At 58.8% G+C, this 18949-nt stretch overlaps 3 protein-coding genes across 4 annotated transcripts in view; 1 reads left to right on the top strand and 2 right to left on the bottom strand.

The window, feature by feature from the left end:
- Positions 1 to 1202: 1202 nt before the first annotated feature.
- PSMB11 (proteasome subunit beta 11) lies at positions 1203 to 2084 on the top strand. The gene has a single exon (XM_032341814.1). The coding sequence runs from the start codon at positions 1203 to 1205 to the stop codon at positions 2082 to 2084; it is 882 nt and encodes a 293-aa protein (XP_032197705.1).
- Positions 2085 to 5607: 3523 nt separating this feature from the next.
- CDH24 (cadherin 24) lies at positions 5608 to 16502 on the bottom strand. 2 transcript variants are annotated; one of them, XM_032343826.1, is made up of 13 exons: positions 15500 to 16502; positions 13669 to 13973; positions 13183 to 13363; positions 12909 to 13028; positions 12668 to 12835; positions 12304 to 12491; positions 11662 to 11915; positions 10601 to 10737; positions 8296 to 8417; positions 8103 to 8214; positions 7632 to 7880; positions 6044 to 7059; positions 5608 to 5945 (listed from the first exon to the last, which is right to left on the bottom strand). In XM_032343826.1, exons 2-12 carry the CDS (start codon positions 13867 to 13869, stop codon positions 6560 to 6562), a joined length of 2232 nt encoding a protein of 743 aa, XP_032199717.1. In that variant the 5' UTR covers positions 13870 to 13973; positions 15500 to 16502; the 3' UTR covers positions 5608 to 5945; positions 6044 to 6559. The 2 variants fall into 2 exon arrangements, with proteins under 2 accessions (XP_032199717.1, XP_032199716.1); XM_032343825.1 differs by having other exon boundaries at positions 13183 to 13477; positions 15500 to 16200.
- A 651-nt stretch (positions 16503 to 17153) lies between these two features.
- Positions 17154 to 18949, bottom strand: part of ACIN1 (apoptotic chromatin condensation inducer 1) — a 34062-nt gene continuing 32266 nt past the window's right edge. The window contains 3 exon segments of the mRNA XM_032343823.1: positions 17154 to 17552; positions 18339 to 18439; positions 18551 to 18875. Coding sequence (XP_032199714.1) covers positions 17226 to 17552; positions 18339 to 18439; positions 18551 to 18875 — 753 coding nt within the window. The 3' untranslated portion in view covers positions 17154 to 17225.

Genomic DNA, 18949 nt, shown 5'->3' on the forward strand with positions numbered 1-18949 from the left:
CAAAGAAATAAAATCTTAAAAAAACAAAAAACAAAAAACGACTCCTGCCTTGGTGGGTTCACAACACTCTTCTTTTCTTCTTCTTCTTCTTCTTTTTTTTTTTTTTTTTAAGAATTTTATTTATTTATTTGACATAGAGAGATCACAAGTAGGCAGAGAGGCAGGCAGAGAGAGAGGAAGGGAAGCAGGCCCCTGCTGAGCAGAGACCCCGATGTGGGACTCGATCCCAGGACCCCGAGATCATGACCTGAGCTGAAGGCAGTGGCTCAACCCACTGAGCCACCCAGGCGCCCCTCTTCTTCTTCTTCTTTTTTTTTTTTTTAAGATTTTATTTATTTATTTGACCGAGATCACAAGTAGGCAGAGACACAGGCAGAGAGAGAGAGGAGGAAGCAGGCTCCCCACTGAGCAGAGGGACCATGCGTGTGGGGCTTGATCCCAGGACCCTGAGATCATGACCTGAGCCGAAGGCAGAGGCTTAACCCATTGAGCCACCCAGGCACCCCTCTTCTTTCTTTTTTAAGATGTTATTTATTTATCTAAATTTATTTATTTATTTAGAGAGCATGAGCCGGGGGAGGAGGCAGAGGGAGAGGGAGAGAGAATCCAATGGGACTCCATGCAAAGCGCAGAGCCTGAGGTGGGGTTTGATCTCATCACCCTGAGATCATGACCTGAACCGAAATCAAGAGCTGGACATTCAACTGACGACTGAGTTACCCAGGTGTCCCTCTCTCAACAGCTGGGAGCTGTTGCAGGGGCTGTGACAGAGCCTCATCTGTCTTTGCATGTCCAGTGCTCCCCACAGGAGAAACAAGAGGGACCCAGCATTGCTCCTTCCACTCATGCCTCCTTTCCTCTGAAGTCAACCCACTGCCCGCCCCACTTCAGGTGCTGGGAGGATGATAGATGGGAGACTCCTTGGGTGACGCTCAGGTGTGTCACCAGTGGCGTCTTCCCATCAGTGCAGACTTCCCTGGCCTCCTCCTGTCTCTCCTCAGCCATCCTCTGAGCAACAGGAGACCGCTGCTCAGGACAGTCCCAGAGCCTGACTTGGGGGTAGGGAGAAGTGAAGCCATAGATCACCTGCCCCTCTGTGCCCTTCTGGCTACAGCCCAGCGTCTCCACAGCGTCCCTCCCCTCCCCAACTCCAGCCCACAAATCCCTGCCTTGCTCCTTCCAGCCATCACTCAGCCCCAGGGATGGCTCTGCAGGATGTGTGCAAGTGGCAGGCCCCGGACACCTGGGGACTGTCGCCTCACCTGCCTCAGGCCAGCGGCTGGGCCGTGCCCCCAGGTTGTGACCCTCAAACCTTCCTGCGGACGCATGGCCCCAGGCTGGCCCACGGCACCACCACCTTGGCCTTCCGCTTCCGGCACGGAGTCATCGCCGCTGCGGACACCCGGGCGTCCTGTGGCAGCTACGTGCAGTGCCCGGCCTCGCGCAAGATCCTCCCGGTGCACCGTCACCTGCTGGGCACCACATCCGGCACGTCTGCCGACTGTGCCACGTGGTACCGCGTGTTGCGGCGGGAACTGCAGCTGCGCGCCCTGAGGGAGGGGCGGCTGCCCAGCGTGGCGGGGTCCGCCAGACTCCTGTCGGCCCTGATGTCCTGCTACCGGGGGTTGGATCTATGCGTGGCCACCGCGCTGTGTGGCTGGGACCGCTCGGGCCCTGCCCTCTTCTATGTGGACAGTGACGGCACCCGCCTGCAGGGGAACATCTTCTCGGTGGGCTCTGGATCTCCTTACGCCTATGGCGTGCTTGACCGCGGCTACCGCTACGACATGAGCCCCCAGGAAGCCTATGCCCTGGCTCGCCGCGCCGTGACCCACGCCACCCACCGCGATGCCTACTCAGGGGGCTCTGTAGACCTTTTCCATGTGCGGGAAAGCGGATGGGAGTATGTGTCGCGCAGCGATGCCTGTGTGCTGTACTGGGAACTGCAGAAGCTTCCGGAGCCAGAGGAGGAGGAGGAGGAGGAGGAGGAGGAGGAGGAGGAGGAGGAGGCCCGCCAGGACCAGGCTGAGCCTGCCACCCTGCACAGAGACTCCAGGCTGGCCGCAGAGACTGAGATGCTGTGAGAAGCAGCAGGACTTGAGGGGACCTTGGCCAAGGGAGTGGGTGGGAGGATAGGCATGGGGGTGGGGGTCGGGAGAGGAGACTCACAGCATCTGGCTCCAGCCCACAGGGGTCCCCAGCTCTATTTGTTCTAGATCTCCTTCCCTTTCTGCCTCCCAGCGCTGTGGGTGGCTCTGTCCAACATGTTCCTCTGGATGCCCAGTGGATTGGTCCAGCCTCCTTTCCACCCCCAAGTTCTCCACAAATAATCTCTGTGTGCCTGCTGCACGCCAGACGCAGGGCTAGGTGCCAGATTTCTCACCAACTTCTTTGCCGCCTTTCCCCACCTGATCCCTGCTCTCTTTGCCTCCCATTTCTGTATCTCAGCTTCAAAGTATTTGTCACTTTGTCACCTTGGTGAGGGAGTAACTGGGGGTGGAGTAAGGTGGGGCGAGTGGCCCAGAGCACCCAGGTTGGGCGGGGGGCAGGGCAGCACAGACCCTAAGGACAACAATCACTAATCATTCTGAATGCCCTTCTCATGATAACTCTGAGGTAAAAATTATCCTCACTTTGCGGAAGAGGAAACAGCTTCAAAGGGTTATGTGACTTGCTGGGGTCACACAGTAAGTGGCAGAGATGAGGGTGGGACCCCGCCTTCCGGGCCTTCGCTCCAGAGTTCTGCTCTTTCAACACAGTTCTGTCCTCCCAGGTCCTCTTTCTTGCCCCGTCTTTCTGCCCTAGGCCCTTCAGGCATCTGGGAGTGGGGAGGGGGGGAGGAGCTGGGCCAAACCCCTGCCCGATGGACAGAGGAGCCTGAGGGCCTGGAGGGTGGCCACCCCCCCCCACCCCCCCCCAGGACCTGGAGCCATGGTCATCACCTACCCGGAGCTCTGGTCTTCAGACCCTGTCACTGCTGAGGCCAGACTTCTTTCCCTCTTTCCCCTTCCTGCTTTCTTCCCTTTGCCTTCTTTCCAGCCTTTCCTTCCTGTCACTTCCTCTGGGGAAGGAAGAAAAGAGGGAGGTGGCTGTGCCAGTGGGAACTGTTGGGCTAGCACATCCTCTCCTGCCCTTCCTGCCCCTCCTCCAGCTCCCCTATAAGCCCTGACTTGACAAGGCTGGCTGCCAGTTCCGGGGGGCCACCTTCCCCGCCCGGCTTCTCCCCAGGCAAACTTGAAGGGGGATGGGCGGGAAGCCCAAGAGACAGGACTGAATGGAGGGAATGTTGATGAACCTTCTTTCTCTCATCCCGCTCCTGCAGAGCTAACAGGCCCGAGATTCAAAGCCCCCTTTCCTCTCTCCTCCTCTCAGCCTGCCGCCCAGCTCTGAGCCCTAAGCCCCAACACTGGACTTCCTGCTTAGAATTCCTCCAGGCTGGAGCTGACCTGACTAAGAGACCCCCAGGTTCTGGCCTTCGGGGCATGATTAGGGAGGAGGAAGGAAAGGCCAGGGAGTCTTAGGAAGGAAAGCCGTGGAGGCAGTGGAGGCTGAGGGAGGAAATTGTGGTGGGGGAGGAGGAGCAGCAGAAAAGTGCTTCCTACAGAAGAGCTAGCATTTGAGAGTCAGGGTCCAGGAATCTCATCGGTGGCTTCAACAACAACCCTTCACACCCCTGTCCATTCTCCAGTCTCTGGGGAGAAGGTGCAGAGCTCTGGGAATGATAGGCAGAGCTCAGGGACGCCCCCAGGGCCAGCCTAGTCCTGGAGGAGAACAGGAGGAAAGCTTTTGCCCAGGGTTCAAGGACGTGATGGACTCTGGCATAAGAGGGTGCATCTCCAAGTGCAGAGACGTACGTGGATCTGTGTCCTGTTGTAAGTGAGGGGCCCAGTTGAGATGTGTGCATGAGTGTGCTAGAGGATGTGTGGCAGTTCCTGAGTACAGAGACAGGGAAGAGACTGGAAGAAAAAGAGTTAACACCTGGATAAGGAGTGCAGCCCCTCTTGGGAGAGAAAGCCAGGCCTTGTCACTTATTTTGGAAAAATGGCCCAACATGGAGAGGAAGTGGGGGCAGAGCTTATCGTATTAGTTCCCCACATCTGCATTGTCACACCCCTATCCTGAAGCCCCAGGAAGGAGAAACAGTGGGTATGTGTGTGTGTGGTGGGGACCTTGCAGCCCAGGAGTGTTGCCTGATCACGGTCTTAGGCTCAGAAACTGCCTGCAGCTCACTCCCTGGGATGCTCTGCAGTCTTTCCCTCCCCACAAACAGGGGAAGGAGGACTGAACACACATACAGGGGAAAATAGGAAGGGAGACCCTCCTTCTCCTGTCACCTAGCCCCTTCTCTCCCTTCTCCTTTCTTTCCACAGTCCTGCCCCTCTTCATTCCCTTTGATAGGTTCTGTCTTTCAGGATGATGAGGTATTTGAGACCAGAGATAAGACCAGGGGTCTTGCTGACAGGCCTGTTTCCCTATGTCCTGTGTTTCCCTCCAAGTTTACCAAGTCAGAGTTGGGGCCTGACCTCAGGATGCAGGTAGGGAGGGCTGGGAGAGTAGAGAAAGGCCGCATCCCACCTAGGAATGGCCCATGGGTCAGTCCCTCATTGCTCTTCACTTATTCCTGAAGGCTGGTTGCAGATGCTGCGGTGAGAGCAAAGGGGCAGAGAGCTTGCCCATCCTGCCCCCAAACAGAAAACCCTGTCCCTGACACCACGCTTCGGGTGTTGGCTCCTAATCATCTCCTTTGGGAGACAGCCAGCCTGCTCTTGCTCGGGCCTTTGGCCAGTTGGGCCTCCAGTTCCAGTTCCCTTCACAGAGTAAAGGACAAGTCCAGCCTGGGGGCAAGGGTCCTGTTCTCCTGGCACCTGGTTACCCTAATCAAGCACGCATGGAGGTGTGAGAGAAGGCATCTTCCCATTGGAGCAGTTCCCCCCATGGCCAGCACCCCACACTTGGAGGGAAGAGCCAGGAGGCTCTGTCTGGACCCATCATCACTGCGCACCTCCAGGAGCCCTGTCTGGAATTAGGACCTCCCTTCTCTGCTTAGGGAGCACACACTGAGAAACGATGGCCTCTGCTCAGCTCGCATCCCAGTTGACTTTGATTCGACTCCTGGGCCCCCTGATAGCTCACTCCTGGTCCCTCTCCCTCTCCCTATGTGTTCCATGGAGAGTAAGACCAGGACTGGAGAGAATTAAAGGTGGGGTCACTGGGCCCAGAATCAGAGTGACTATGCCATCTCAGCCCGGCCCACCCTCTCCCACCTGGCACAGACAGGCTTTCCTAGTCTAAAAGCCAGCTTCCTCTCTTAGTCTTTTATCTCTCCCCCTCTCTTCTCAGGAGCTCTCACTCCAACCTCTCCTTGCCACCCTCCCCTCTGGCCAATCCCCTTAACTCCCTTGGACATTTTGAGACCAGCAAGGAACAGGAGAGTCACAGTGGGGGGTACTTACTCCCTCCTCAGACTAGAGGGACTTGAGTGGACTGCCCTCCCAAAAAATAAAGCAGTGAACTGCCCCACAAAGAAGAAAGGAACCAGCAGGGTTGGGTCAGGCCTCTCCTTCCACCCTTTGGCATAGAGAAGCTCTGCACAGAAACCCACATGCAGAACTGGAAACAGGGCTCCAGCTTTAGAAAATAAAGTGTTTGTTTATTATGAAATTAGAGATGGAGGCCCCTCCCCTTCCTCCCTTTTTCCCCTTCCCCAGCTGCCTCCCTCTTTCCTTTCCTTCCCCTCCCCTCCCCCTGGGGCTGGGAAGCACACAAGACAATGCCCAGAGCTGGGATGCCCAGGGCAGGCCAACAGCTGCGCAGAGCTCCAGGGAGGCGGCCGTGTGGGGGGCTGGAGCTCTTGCCCTGGGAGGTGGGCTGGCACCCTCTCTCTGCTGGAGGCCAGTGGAGCCAGGATGAGGCCATGAGTGATGGATGGAACCATGCGGGCAGGTCTGTAAAGACAGGAGAGCCAGGGGTTCTAGGCAGTGAGTGGAGGAGGGCTTCAGGCCATCCCTCTGCTCCCTCCTCCCCCTTAATTAGGGGCACTGACCTGGGGCCAAACATCCCCCTGCAGGAGGGTGGGCAGCAGTGGCTGGAAGTTTCTCTTGTTTTTTGGGATGGACAACAGAAATAACTGAAAAGCCAGTCACAGGGACCGGAGAGAATGCAGGCAGATGTGGGCAGGAGACAGACACAGAGCATGTGTGTGGGCAAGGGAGACAGAGAGAGGGTTTGGGAGAGATTTAGAATCGGGCAGACAAAAACAGAGTCACGGAGAGAGTGGAATCACAGTGAAGGAACAGATTGAGAGTCGAACCACACAATCCAGACCCAGACAGGAGAGTGTTACAGAAAGAGACAGAGATCCCTGGAGGGAGACAAACTAACGACTTGGGAGAAGGGAGGTAAGAAGGAGGTTGCCCTGGGGAAGCTGGGAAGAGGGACACCGGGAGGAGAGGAGGCCTGGGGGTTCGCCCCCAGGCTGCTGCCGCCTGCCTGGAGCCCAGGGCGTGGGGGCTCACTCAGAGGGCCTGTGAGGGGTGCCCCACTGAGCTGGGGCCCGCTCTCAGGGGGTCGGGGGTTCCTTGGCCCCGTACAGCTCAGCCAGGGTGCGGAAGAGCGGCCCCCAGTCGTCCTGCGGCTCGGCGGGGCCGAGGGCGCCCCCCGCCTCGCTGCCGGAGCCCAGGGAGCTGAGCGAGCCGCAGGAGGAGCCACGGCCCTCGTAGCCGTACACCTGCACGGAGTCGTAGGGCGGCACACTGGGGTCGTCGTCCGCCTCGCGGAGCCGCAGCGCCAGGAGCTGCGCCACGTCGGCGGGCCCAGGGGGCCGGGGCTGGCGGGGTGCCCGGGCCCGGGGCAGGACGTCGCGGCGCGCTGGTGGCCCGGGGTTCGGCGGGACTGCCCCGTCGGGGTTCTGCAGGGCGCTGATGTCGAAGGCCTCCGTGTCCTCTTCGCCGCCACCCTCGTCGTCATAGGTGATGATGTTCTCACGGACGTCCTCCTCCTCCAGCACCATCAGTGCTTCCTGCTTCTGCCGCCGCAGGGCCACGAAGAGCACCACCAGGGCTGGGAGAGAGGCGCACACAGGCCCGCTGAGTCTGCGGGGTCCCCGGGAGCACGGTGGCCTGCTTCCTTTCTGGACCATGCGCAGGTTGGGAGACAGAGGAAGACAGTGTGGCCCGGGGTGGTAAGACCTGGGTTTGACACCTGGCAAGCCTCATCTGGAGCCTGACTTCACCCTGCACTCGACCGGTGACTATGGGAAGTTGCTTCACTTCTCTGAACCTCTTTGACCCTTAGAGGGCTTGTGTAGATAACAGGGAAAATGAATTCCCCCCTTAGAGCTGTTGAAAGGATGAATCCGAACTAGCACAAGTGATGTGCCAGGCACCACATGCCGCCCAGACAGGCTTCAGTAAATGTTTTTTAAGGCTTCTGGCTAGCATTGTGGGTTGGTAATGTCAGGGACGTGAGGCCAGAGCTCTTCTCTTGGACACACAAGGGAGTGGGAAAATCTGGGCATGGGGCTTCCTTCAATACCAAGGGGGGGGACTTCCCCAGATCCAGGGACCTGGCCCCTCTCTCAACCCCCTGCAGGCTCAGACCCCACGTTGATGTTCCGAGGTGGCCCGACTCACCAAGCAGGGTGCCCACACAGGTGACGATGGCAAGCAGGGCCCCAGTGCTGAGCCCGGCCGGTGAGAGCTGAGCCTCGGGCCGGCAGGAAGCCACTGAGCCATCGGGCCGGCAGCGGCACACGCTGACAGTCACTGTGGCGGTGCTGCTCAAGGCTGGCTGCCCCCAGTCCCACAGTTCTATGGGAACCAGATAGGGTGCCTGGCGGGGCGGAGCAGGGCGAGAGGGCAGCAGCAGGCTGGCGGAGCCATCTGCGGGAGAGGGAAGGTGTGGGGCCCCTTCCTGAGACATGGTCCCAGTAGGGTGGGCGCGGCCCAGGGAGACAGCTGCCCATGGGGAGGATTGGCAAAGAGCAAATGTGTGCACATCCACATCTACCTTCTATCAGGTGGAGGGCCCAGATGTGGGGGCGGCAGTGAGGCAGACCAGGCTAGGGGGTGGTAGGGGAGCAGGAGAGCAGGGAGGCCACCCACCTCGGTTGTCACGGACAGTGAAGTTGGCATCAGGGCCCAGAGGACCTTGAAGGGAGACACGGCTACTGTTGCCCACCTCATCTCTGTCCAGGGCCCGGATGACCTGAATCAACTGGGAAAAAGAAGATAGGCCTTGTATGGAGTGGGCACTGGGAGGTCTTAAGGTCCCGAGCCCTCTGCCGCAGCAGCTCACCTGGCCAGGGACAGCTGAATCACACACAAAGGTGTCATAGGGCTCAGCCAGCTGGGGGGCGTTGTCATTCTCATCCAAGATCTGGATGGCTACTTGCACACGGGAGGCCTGTGCGGAGCTGTCTGAAGCCAGAACATGACACACACAGTAGTTTACACACAACATGCACGGTGTGTGGGCACGGATGCCCCGTGTAGCGCCCAGCATACACACGCGTCACGTGGACACACATGGGGCAAATGGTATGAGACGAAGGGAACAACACCAAGAGTATACGACAACATTCAGGTGGGAGCCAAGATAAGTGCAGTGCAGAAGGTACATTCCATGGGGGCGCGGAGCACCCGGGACAGGCATACGTGTGCCGTAAATGAAAGGCGGACAGAAGGTGCATACAGGATGCATGCAGGCCACAGTCATGAAACAAACGCATTCATACCACATATTCGATGTACACTCAGCATTTACAACAAATACAACATACACGGAGTGGGTGTTGGATACACACCGTGCATTCAGTGTCACCCCCCACCCAGGGTCGAGAGTATGCATTTTCATACATAGCACCCACGAGACAGACAGACAGACACACACACACAAACACACATGCCCCATCAGCAGTAGGAAGGCTACGGTATAGCCATGACTAGCACTTAGACTTGGCCTTGGGGAGCCAGGCCAGCCTGGGCCACAGCCAGACACAGGCCCCCTTCTTCATGCAATCCTTCATCAGGTTGTTCCCTGTCATCACCGACTTGCTCCTCACTGCCAATGCCATCCAAGGAAGAATGGAAGATGGGTATCCCTGCCCAGGCTGGTGCTCACTTCTCCTGGCTGAGCCTCCCAGACTCTTTAGTCCTTTCCCAGGTCGGGAGAGAGCTGGCTGGCCCCAGGGAGAGGGCCAAGGTCCCAGCCTGTGCAAGGGAGGCTTGCGTGGGCTCTCTGGCTAAGGGTTCAGGGCTCCATCCCTTCTCTGCAATAAGGGTCTTAGGCCTCCTAGTTGATCTTAGGGTTTGCTGGAGAGCAGGATTTGGTGGGAGGGTGAGAAGACAGAGAGGGAAACACACACACACGGCTAGCAATGTATACACAGGCAACTCTAAACACTGCATACACACAGGGACATTCACATGGACAGACATGCATGCAACGCCATGTAACACACAGCGACAGGGCCATAAACAAGACCTTCTACACGTAAGAGGTAACATGGTGGCAGGGATAAGTGCTCTGACTCCACAGCCTCATAGGGTCTCGGGCTCTGCCCCTTCACAGCAGCATGACCTTGGGCAGCTACTTAACTTATCTTTGTCCGAGTCTCCTTATTTTCGAGTGGGGAAGTAATTGTACCTCCCTCCTAAAGCTGTGACGGTGATTACATTAAGCGATCCACATTTGGTACTAATGTGTACACAGTAGAACAGTACTTGGTATACAATAAGTCATAAATTCTTTGTCCACGAACACTCACATACACAAAACGATATCTACAAACAGCCACCTGTACCAATCCTTATATACCTCTAATCACACATTCGCACAAATATTCTATCTGCTCAACTACACACACAAATACGTGTGGGTATATATGAACTGTTACACACATGGAATTACACACACATGTAGGTATGCACTCACATGTGCACATACATAGAGCTCTTCGCTGCCCTGTACAAACATCTCATGCGCACAAGGACAGTTCCCAGAGACAGGACACAGAAGGCAAATGCAGGAGGCCCTGGGGTGTGAGCAGGAGTGATAAGGGGAGGTTCGCACAGGGAAGGGAGGTGTCCCTGCCTCCACAGGCCATGGCAGCCCATAGACAGCCAAAGCATGCTGCTGTCAACTGGTGGCTGACAGGGGCAGGAGCTGGCCCTCTCCCCTGCCTTGGGGGCTCTCTGCAGGGCATCCCTGGAAGAACCCCTCCAGTCAGCCTCCGGAGGAGGGGCCCAGCCCCACCCTGGCTTCAGCCTGAAGCAGACAGCGGGGATGGCAGGGTCTGCCAGGGTGCAGATTGGGGTTTCCCAGGACTCAGCAGTAATTTGAGGTTTCCCAGTTGGGGAAAGTCAGGTATGGGAGTGAATTTAAAGTCAGGGCAATACACAGACAGATCATTGTGCCCAGGTCAGCCCAGCCTCAGAGACCAGGAAGCCTGCCTGGCGGTGGTGATCCAGGCTGGGAAGGCAGCCCTGTACACTGGTGAGGCCTGGTGGCAGTGACTGCCTCCCCCTTCCCCACTCAGGGACAGCTCCTCTGCCAGGCGCCTGCTGCCTTCCCTGTCTCCTGGAGGTCCGGGACTCCTCACCGAGCTCCGTGGCCAAGACCGTGAGGTTGTGCCAGACGCGAGCCTCGCGGTCCAGAGGCACCACCGTGCGGATGGTGCCGTCTTCAGGCTCGATGGAGAAGCAGCGCTCTGGATCCGAGTGGGGGAGGATGGAGTATCTGGGGAAGATGGAGTGGAGCTGGAGGCTGATCTGATCTGTGGGCAGCACTGGAGCTTGCAGCTAGGCCTCCCTCCCTTCTGTTTGTCTTGCTGGCCTCTTGGCTCTTCTGGGCAGAGGGCCCGAGCTCACCGGGCTGAGCATGCCCAGGGTACCCAGAGCCATGATTCACATTAGGGTCCCCTTAAAAGACAAATGGCTTGGGGAAGTTATGGACATTAAACACCGGTCCTAAGACTCAGGGGGACTGGGTTTCCTGGTGGGGGAGAGACTGAAAGAGGTGGAAGGGGATAAACAGCCTGTCTTTCTGACTTTTGGGCTCTATTCTAGAGATCCAGAGACACCAGGCTTTCTCTGCCTCAGACCAGCTGTGTGACCTTGGGTGAATCGTTTAACCTCTGTTTACTCAACCAAGATGGGAGTGCCGTGGCCGGGATGCTGAAAGGTGGGAAGAGCGGCTCTTCTCAAGGCAGACAAATCTGGATTGGAGTCCCAGCTCTGCTGCTTCCTGACTGTGTGACCTTGGGCAAGGAACTTAAGCTGTCTGGGCCTGGCCTCTAAAACGACTGGGGACGACCGTGTTCACTTCACAGGCCCGTTGTGAGAACTGAATGTTCCCAAGTGGGTAAAGTGTGCAGCGCCAAGGGAGTGACCGGTTGTGGTAGCCAGCCATTCAGCAAAAGCGCACATCAGATGAGCTTGCATCTGCTTGCACCGCCACTGGGAGGCGCCACTGCTATCCTCCCAGAGGGATGGGTGGAGCGGGGGTGGGGGCGGAGCTAGCCGCGTCCTCCAGGCCTTCCCAGGCCCTCAGCCCTGCAGGGAGGGAGACCTCTGCCAGGAGGTGCCCAACCTCGGTGGGAATAGCCTGCCACTGGGCTCCTCCCCTGAGGCTCAGCCCTTCCCCTGCCCCGCCCCAGCTCACCTGATCGGGCTGGCTGGGGAATCCAGGTCCGCTGCTGAGACCTGACCCACCAGCGTCCCGGGAGCTTTGTTCTCAGACACTGCCAGGTAATAGGCAGCCTGGGTGAAGGCAGGCGGCTCTGGGGCGTCCTGCACAGCCACGCGCACGGAGGCCACGTCCTTGAAGGGCCCTCGCCTCAGGTAGGCTGGGTCAATGAGGGTGTTGGTGGCCTCCACGCGGAAGGAATAAGAGCGCCGGGTCTCGAAGTCCAGGGGCTATGGGGAGAGGAGGTGGAGTGACTGAGGCACATGGAGACCAGGGCAGGCCCCAGCTTCTGGAAGTTGAAAGGACCCCTCTCCAGCATCCAGTGCTCCGCCCTCCTGAGAGGAGATGTAGGCACCGAGGGGCAATAGCCATGGTGAGGCAGATTACTTAGCCTGGGACGCTAGGTCTGCCCCCACCTCCATCATAGATGGGCTACACGAATAGTCCTGAGTCAGGCTTTCCCACTTGCTCGCCCCAGTCCCTCATCTGAAAGAGGATGAGATAACCGTGATCTCTAAGCTTCAATGCGGTGGTCCCAAGTCTGTTCCAGACCAGTTAGAAGGGAGCCTCATGGGGCAAGAGGCAGTATGAGTAAGTGTTAGCAGACAGGAGGCTAACCTTGCGGACAGTGAGGAGCCCGTCTCGACCCTGGGAGTCGGTGCTGATGCTGAAGGCTTCAGACCCCTCTCCATCCAGGATGCTGTAGGCCATGAGGGCGTTGTCCCCCAGATCTGGGTCCTGGGCCCGCAACCGGCCCACCAGGGTGCCTGGCCCAGCCGTCTCCACCACAGAGAACTGGTATAGGCCTTGAGTGGGGACGGAGGGGAGACATCTTAGGTCCCCAGCCCTCCTTCTTCTCCCAGTACTTCCTTCCTTCTCTTGGGGTCTGGCTGGGGGAGGGTGGGGAGGGAAAGCTTCTCTGGAGGCTGTAGGGGGTGGGGGCAGGCAAAGGACGGCTCTGGGAACAGCACTGGCCCCTTACTCTGAGGGAACTTGGGGGGGTTGTCGTTGACATCGCTGAGGGTGACCGTCACCGTCGTGCTGCCCGACAGCCCCCCCATGTGGCCGCCCATGTCCTTGGCCTGAATCACCACCAAGAACTCCTCCTGCGTCTCCCGGTCCATGTTGGGGATGGCTGTCCGTATCACTCCTAGGGAGAGACGACGGGTCAGTGGGTGCCTGTTCGCATGGCTGCCCTACGAGGCTCTGAGCTCTAGCCTCACCAGTCTGGGGGTCCACAGAGAAGAAAGGCAGTCCATCCAGCACGGTGTACACAAGCTTGGCGCTGTTCCCGTAGCTGGGGTCATCGGCATCATGAGCAGTCACCTGGATCACTGATGTCCCTGTGGGGGATCCCGGCACCCCACTCAGCAGGGGCAGGGCCAGGTGGGAAAGAACAGCAAATGAGGGGGACCCAGACACGAGAGCAACGCGGGAAGGAGAGGTGAGGGTGCTCCAGGAGACGGCATCTGGGATGGTCAGAGTTAGGGTACTCACCGACATTGGACATCTCAGGCACCGTGGCGTGGTAGGGCCCGAGCGGAAAGATAGGTGGGTTGTCATTAATGTCTTGCACCTTGATGATAAACTCTGACGGGGGCTCCAGAGGCCGGTTGGAGGCTCGGTCCACAGCTTGGGCCAGCAACACGTACTGTGCCTTCTCCTCCCGGTCCAGGCTCTTGGTGACATGGATATTGCCTGTGGCCTCATCAATCACAAATACAGTGCCTGCCCCCTCCCCGGTCAGCAGGTACTTGGTGCGGCCCTCGCCCCTGTCCACATCCGAGTGCAGCTGTAGGGGTCAGGGAAAAACGGCAGCAGGTTCCAAGCATGGGGACAGAAAGGTTAAAGAGTCTAGGTCTATGACTGGGTGGAGTGTTGGGAGTCCTGAGGGACCAAGGTCACTGAAGAAGTGATGAAGTTGCAGGATTGGGCCTAAGGGCCTCGAGAGTCAGGGCAGACCTGGGGAGGGCTGGTCCTTACCTTACCAATAAGGACAGGCTCTGGACCCGCATATTCCTCAATGACAAAGAACTGGTTCCACACCCAGCTCCTTCGGTTCCGCAGCAGCACTGGTCCTGGGGCCCCCCGGGACCCTGCCCAGGCCCGGGCTGGGGCTGCCAGGCGCCCCATGCAGCCCCAGCCACCTAGCCAGGCCAGCAGGAGCCTCACCAGGCCCCACATGTTTGGGCTCCAGCTAGGGCTCTGGTCGCTGTCCCCGAGTACTGAGGCATGAGCCAGCTGGGCCAGAAGGGCAGACGCGTTGGGGCTACCCCATGGATCCACACCTGTAGGGCAGGTAGCTGTTCAGGGTCAGGGAAACCCTTAACTTTCCCTGTCCCCCAACCAAAGTTAGAGGCTGAAGATCAGACCTCCCAGGAACCAGACACCCCACTGCCCAGAACCCAGACTGAGACAGAGCAGACAGTCTGATCCTTCCCTCCACCCAGGCTCTGCCTGTATTCACCTCCAGCCCTACAAGCTGATAAATCTCTGACCAGTCAACTCTGAGTAGAGAAGTGAGGGGAGAAAACAGGAGGGGAGGTGCAGGGTAGGTTTGGAACCCCAGATCTGGCCCCTGTTATTCCAGGTTGGCCATGCACCCCGGGGGGCTGGAGGCGTTGGGGACTACCAGGGAAAGGGCTTAAAATCCAGGGGCTGGGACTCATGGAGGTGTGGTCTCAGGGTGTCTGGGGTCAGGCTGAGCTAGGAGAAGGGGTGCAGCCTTAGGGTTGAGAGACTGTGAAAGTCCCTCCTCCACTGGGAACCCCACCTCTCCTGAACCTGCCCCCAGCCCACACTGCCAGCTGAAGTCCTTGAAGGGGGACTGGGCTTCTGAGGAGTGGGGGGGCCCCAAATCCAAAAGAAGAGGGTGTAGAGCTGGGGGCAGGGCCAGGAGGCTAAGAGAGGAGAGCAGAGACTACAGACTCAGTGTTAGTGATGGTGAGACCCAGACTCAGGCACTGTCCGGCACAGACCGAGACAGAATGGCAGCAAGAGACACAAGGAGAGAGATCAAAGGAGGCAGCCTGAGTGTCTGACAGGCAGAGAGGAGTCATAGGTAATAGGTTTGGGAATGGTGAGGGTGGGTGGCAGAGGGGTTTTCTGCAAGTGATGGGCAGGTGGGGGGCAACCCTCAGCAGCAGGGGGTCAGAGCAGGCCTCTGGAACTTCAATCTGAGACAGGGGGCAGCCAGGAGGGGGTTCAGGAATGGAGCCAGAGAGAGGACCCTTCCCACTGCTGTCTCCTCCCTCTCCTCCTGGGGGGACCCCTCAGGTAGCTGTGGCTGCTGCCCCTCCTCCCCCAGAGCAGACACACACCTGCCAGTCCTTTGCCTCCCGGGGGAAGAGGGAAGCCGGGGACCGAGCGGGAGGCGGGACGAGGAGAGGAAAGGGCTGGAGGAGTGGGAAACTGGATAGAGGCAAGGAAAGAGGAGGCGAGAGGGGAAGGGACGGGGGAAGGAAAGGAGAGCGGGAAAAGGCAAAGAGAAAGACAGGAAAGGAAAGATAGGAGAAGGAAACGGCAAAGAGGAAGAGGGTGTGAAGAAAAGACAGGGCAAGAAGGAGAGGGAAGGGGCAGAGGAGGCAAACAGGCAGAGAGAATGAGGGTGAAGAGAAACCGAGGAAGAGGAAAATGGGGAAAGGAGGGAGAGAGGTGCGAGGGAAGAAGGGAAAGAGGTAGAGCGCGGGAGAAGGGAACGGGCAGTGGGCTCCCAGCCGCGGAGCGCACCGCTCTTAAGACACCCGCAGGCTGCGGGCCCCCTGCTGCCCCTCCGCGGGTTCCCGACCCCGGGCTCCGGGACAGGCGCCCTTACCTGACAGTGCCGAGGGGCCCAGGCCGGCGGGGAGCGTCCCCGCCAGCCCCCTTCGCCGGGTCCCAGGGGCGCAGCCCCGAGCCGATCCGAGCGGGCGCCGCGGCTCCGCTGCAGGTCTGAGCGGCCCCGGCGAGAACAAGGGAGCGAGACGGAGGGGGCGGGGGAAGGAGGCTCCGCCTGCGGAGGAGCGAGGCGGCTCCGCGGCGCGCGGGAGAGAGCCCAGCCTCCGACCCTCCCCGGCCAGCCCGGGCCCGCGCGGCGGGGGCGGGGGCGGCGCTCCCTGGCCGCCGGGCGCATACAGATGCGGCGCCCCTCCCGGGCCGTGCCCGCAGCGCCCGGCGGGGCACTCGGGCGGGAGGACTTCCAGGCCCCGGCGCCAGGCCGTCTCCGAAGGGCTGGCGGGGAGGCTGCAGCCGGGAGCGCCGAGCGTCCCCGCACGTCCCCGCCGCGGGTCGAAAGGCGAGCGTGCGGCGAGGCGGGGAATAGGCGCCGGCCGCAGAGAGGCCGGGCTCCTGCTCCTGGGGCAGCGTCTGGGGCTGCTGAGGACCCCGGCCGCAAGGAGGCGGCATTTGGGGTCCCGGTGCACGGCACCACAGCCGGCCGACTGGGGAGCGCTTAAGGCCGGCAGAAGGGTCCAGGGAGTCCGCAGACTGGGCCCAGGGAGCAGGTCAGGGACCGAGGCACGGCAGCAGTGGGAGGGGGCGGCGGTGGGGAGTGCAACCTTTTTGGGAAGCTCATTTACAGGCTCCCACTGAGCGAGTGGCTGCTGCCCCCTGGCGGCCGCTGTGGGAGGCGCCTTGTAGGTGGCGAGCAGGTGACTAAACGCCTCTAACCTGGGACTGGGAACCTGGTCTGGGACCCTCCTCTTCCCAGGGGCCTTCCCCTCTGGCCTCCTGGGGGTGGGATTGGTGGGAAGACGCTCTGTGGTGATGCGGATAGACCAAGACAGAGATGGAGGGTGGGAATTTCCTGCTCCAGGAAGCAGCAGCCTGCCTAAACGAGGGTATGGAGCGAAAGCAATGGTGCCTCAGCGCTGAGCCGTCCTTTTCAGTTCAGCTTGGCTATCCCCCAGGCCCTGCCCAAGGAAAGCCAGTCACACACACTAGTTAAAACTAAGTCAGATTTTTATTATTTTTCCATAGACCACATCATTTAATAATAAAAAAAATAAAAATAAAAATTGAACAAAAGGAAAAGGTGGATATAAAGTGGAACCGGTGGGCAGGAGGCAAGGGCTGCAGGACAGAAGAGACTGGGAACTGCAGGGGCCCTGGGACTCAGGAGGAGATGCTGATTCAGCTCATAGGTGACCCAGTCTCCTGGCCCCGGCTGTTCCCAAGAGGGGGTTGTGAGTACCCAAAGGAGGTGGTGAGCAGGATGGAGGAAAAATGAGAGGTCTGGGGCTCCTAGCTGTTCCCCACCTCGGGGGCCAACCACCTCCATCCCTAACCTAGCTCTTCCCTCTCAGACTCAACAATGGGAAATGAGAGGGAGGAGAGGGCTAACTCCCAAGAGATAGGTTATGGGGGTGCGGCTTTGTGGGGGAAAGACAGCCACTGCTCCATTTGGTATGTGGGGACAGGTGGCAGCCATACGTGAGCACTGGGTAAATGGTGTGAAAGACCCCTGGTTCTAGGGTGGTGGAGATTGTACCTATCCCTCTGTGGCCTCGAACCCCCCAGGGCAGGGTGGCTGATGCCTGCAGCTCTCCCTCGTGTGTTCCTGGCTAGCGGCGCCCACCCCGGTCCCGCACAGGTGTGCTCCGACTCCGGCTCCTGCTGTGGCGCTTGGTATCTCTGCGGTCCCTCTCCCTGCCTCGCTCCCGGTCCCTCTCCCTCTCCCTCTCCCGATCACCCCTGTCACGCTCCCTTTCCCTCTCTCGCTCCCTGTCCCTCTCTCGGCTGTGCTCTCGACGCTTCTCCCGCTCCAGCTGTCGGTTGCGTTCCCGTTCTGCTTCCTTCTCCCGCTCCTTTTGCTCTTCCTCTTCTTGCTCCTTTCGCCGTTTCTCGCGTTCCTTGGCCCGTTCAGCCCGCTCTGCCTCCTTCTGAACAATCTGCAGCAGGCAGCAAAGGCAGAGAAGAGGGATCTCAGCCCCACTCACGCCAGTCCTGCTTTGTCTGTATGTCCCTTGACCCTGACCTAGCTCAGGATCATTGCCAGCTTTGCCGTTAAGCAGAAACGGGGTTGTCAGCAATCACATCTTTGTCTCTGGGCCTAATCCCTCCAAGTGTTCGCCTTTTACAACCACGATAGGCAGCGGGCACCATCCATGCCCCATGCCCCGCCTCTGATATTTCCTTAGCTACTCAGATGTGAACAAACTACTTTTCCCTTCAGTGGAGTACACCAGCCTCAAATTCCCAAAAAGGCTCATTACAAAGAAACTTAAATTTAAAAAGCAAAAAATCCTAGGGCTGCCTGGCTGGCTCAGTTGGAAGGGCATGCAATTCTTGTTCTTGAGCCCTACATTTGCCGTATAGATTACTTACTAAATAAATAAAAATTGAAAAAAAAGGGCAAAAAAATCCTAGAAACAGAAAAGCAAAGAAATGGTTTCTCAGCTAGCTGAAACCAATTTCCAAGGATGGTCGGCACAGTCAGCTTCCTAGATGCACAAACCCAGTTCCTGTTTTCATGTTGACCTTCACACTCTCAGGTTTGGCTTCTCTGTGGCGTAGTCATCTGGTTCTTCAAACTGCCTTACCTTGATGCATCGTTTCTTCCCTTATTATCCTATGCCGATACCTGGGCCCTAAGCATGCCAGTAGTCAAGTGCATCTCCCTGCACCGCTGCGAGGCCTGGCTGCTACTCGGAGTGGAGCATGAAGTGGGCACTCACCTGGCTGTCAGTCAGCGGGAGCCAGTAGATGCAGGGAGCTGCCTTGGTCTTACGGAAAAGGTCATCCAGCAGCTTGGCAGGTGGTTCCTCCTGAGCTTTCTCTGAGGTGGAAGAAAGGGAGTCAGACCTTATGCCCTAGGACTCTGTGTCCCATCCCATTTGGGTTCCTTTCCCACCTACTAGCAGGTATGTGTGTCCCCACAGCTAAGTACCTTTCTTCTCACTCTTCTTTTCTTTAGACTTCGCACGTTCCTTGCGGCGGCGGTCACGGGACCGTGATCGGGAACGGGGCCCTTCTCGAACTTTGTCCCGATCCCATTCACGCTCTGATCGAGTTCGCTCCCGCCGCTCCATTTCCCGTTCCCGCTCTGCCCACTGTTCCCGCACCGCCCGCTCCTGCTCCCGCTGCTCTGCCCGGGGGTGCTGTGGTGGCTGGGCTGGGGGTGGGGGCGGGGGGTGCAGGGGCCGTGGTACCCCCTGCTCCTCTGTCTTAGTTTCAGAGGGACGGTCCACCAAGAGGCCCCGGTGATAATCCAGCTGTGGGTAGAGGAGGGACAAGGACAGTCAGGATGGAGAGGATAACACTCCCACTGAAGGAGCCCAGGTATCAG

Source organism: Mustela erminea, chromosome 5 (assembly GCF_009829155.1).
Source record: "Mustela erminea isolate mMusErm1 chromosome 5, mMusErm1.Pri, whole genome shotgun sequence".
NCBI lineage: Eukaryota > Metazoa > Chordata > Mammalia > Carnivora > Mustelidae > Mustela > Mustela erminea.

What these genes read in the sequence shown, in the direction of transcription:
- PSMB11 (XM_032341814.1), top strand. Translation starts at nt 1,203, where the DNA reads ATGGCTCTGCAGGATGTGTGCAAGTGGCAGGCCCCGGACACCTGGGGA.
- CDH24 (XM_032343825.1), bottom strand. Translation starts at nt 13,869, where the DNA reads ATGTGGGGCCTGGTGAGGCTCCTGCTGGCCTGGCTAGGTGGCTGGGGC. An exon ending in ATTCAGCTGTCCCTGGCCAG is followed by an intron (nt 8,215 to 8,295) that starts GTGAGCTGCTGC and finishes TCTTTTTCCCAG; the next exon opens with TTGATTCAGGTCATCCGGGC. An exon ending in CTGTGTGGGCACCCTGCTTG is followed by an intron (nt 7,060 to 7,631) that starts GTGAGTCGGGCC and finishes CCTCTCTCCCAG; the next exon opens with CCCTGGTGGTGCTCTTCGTG.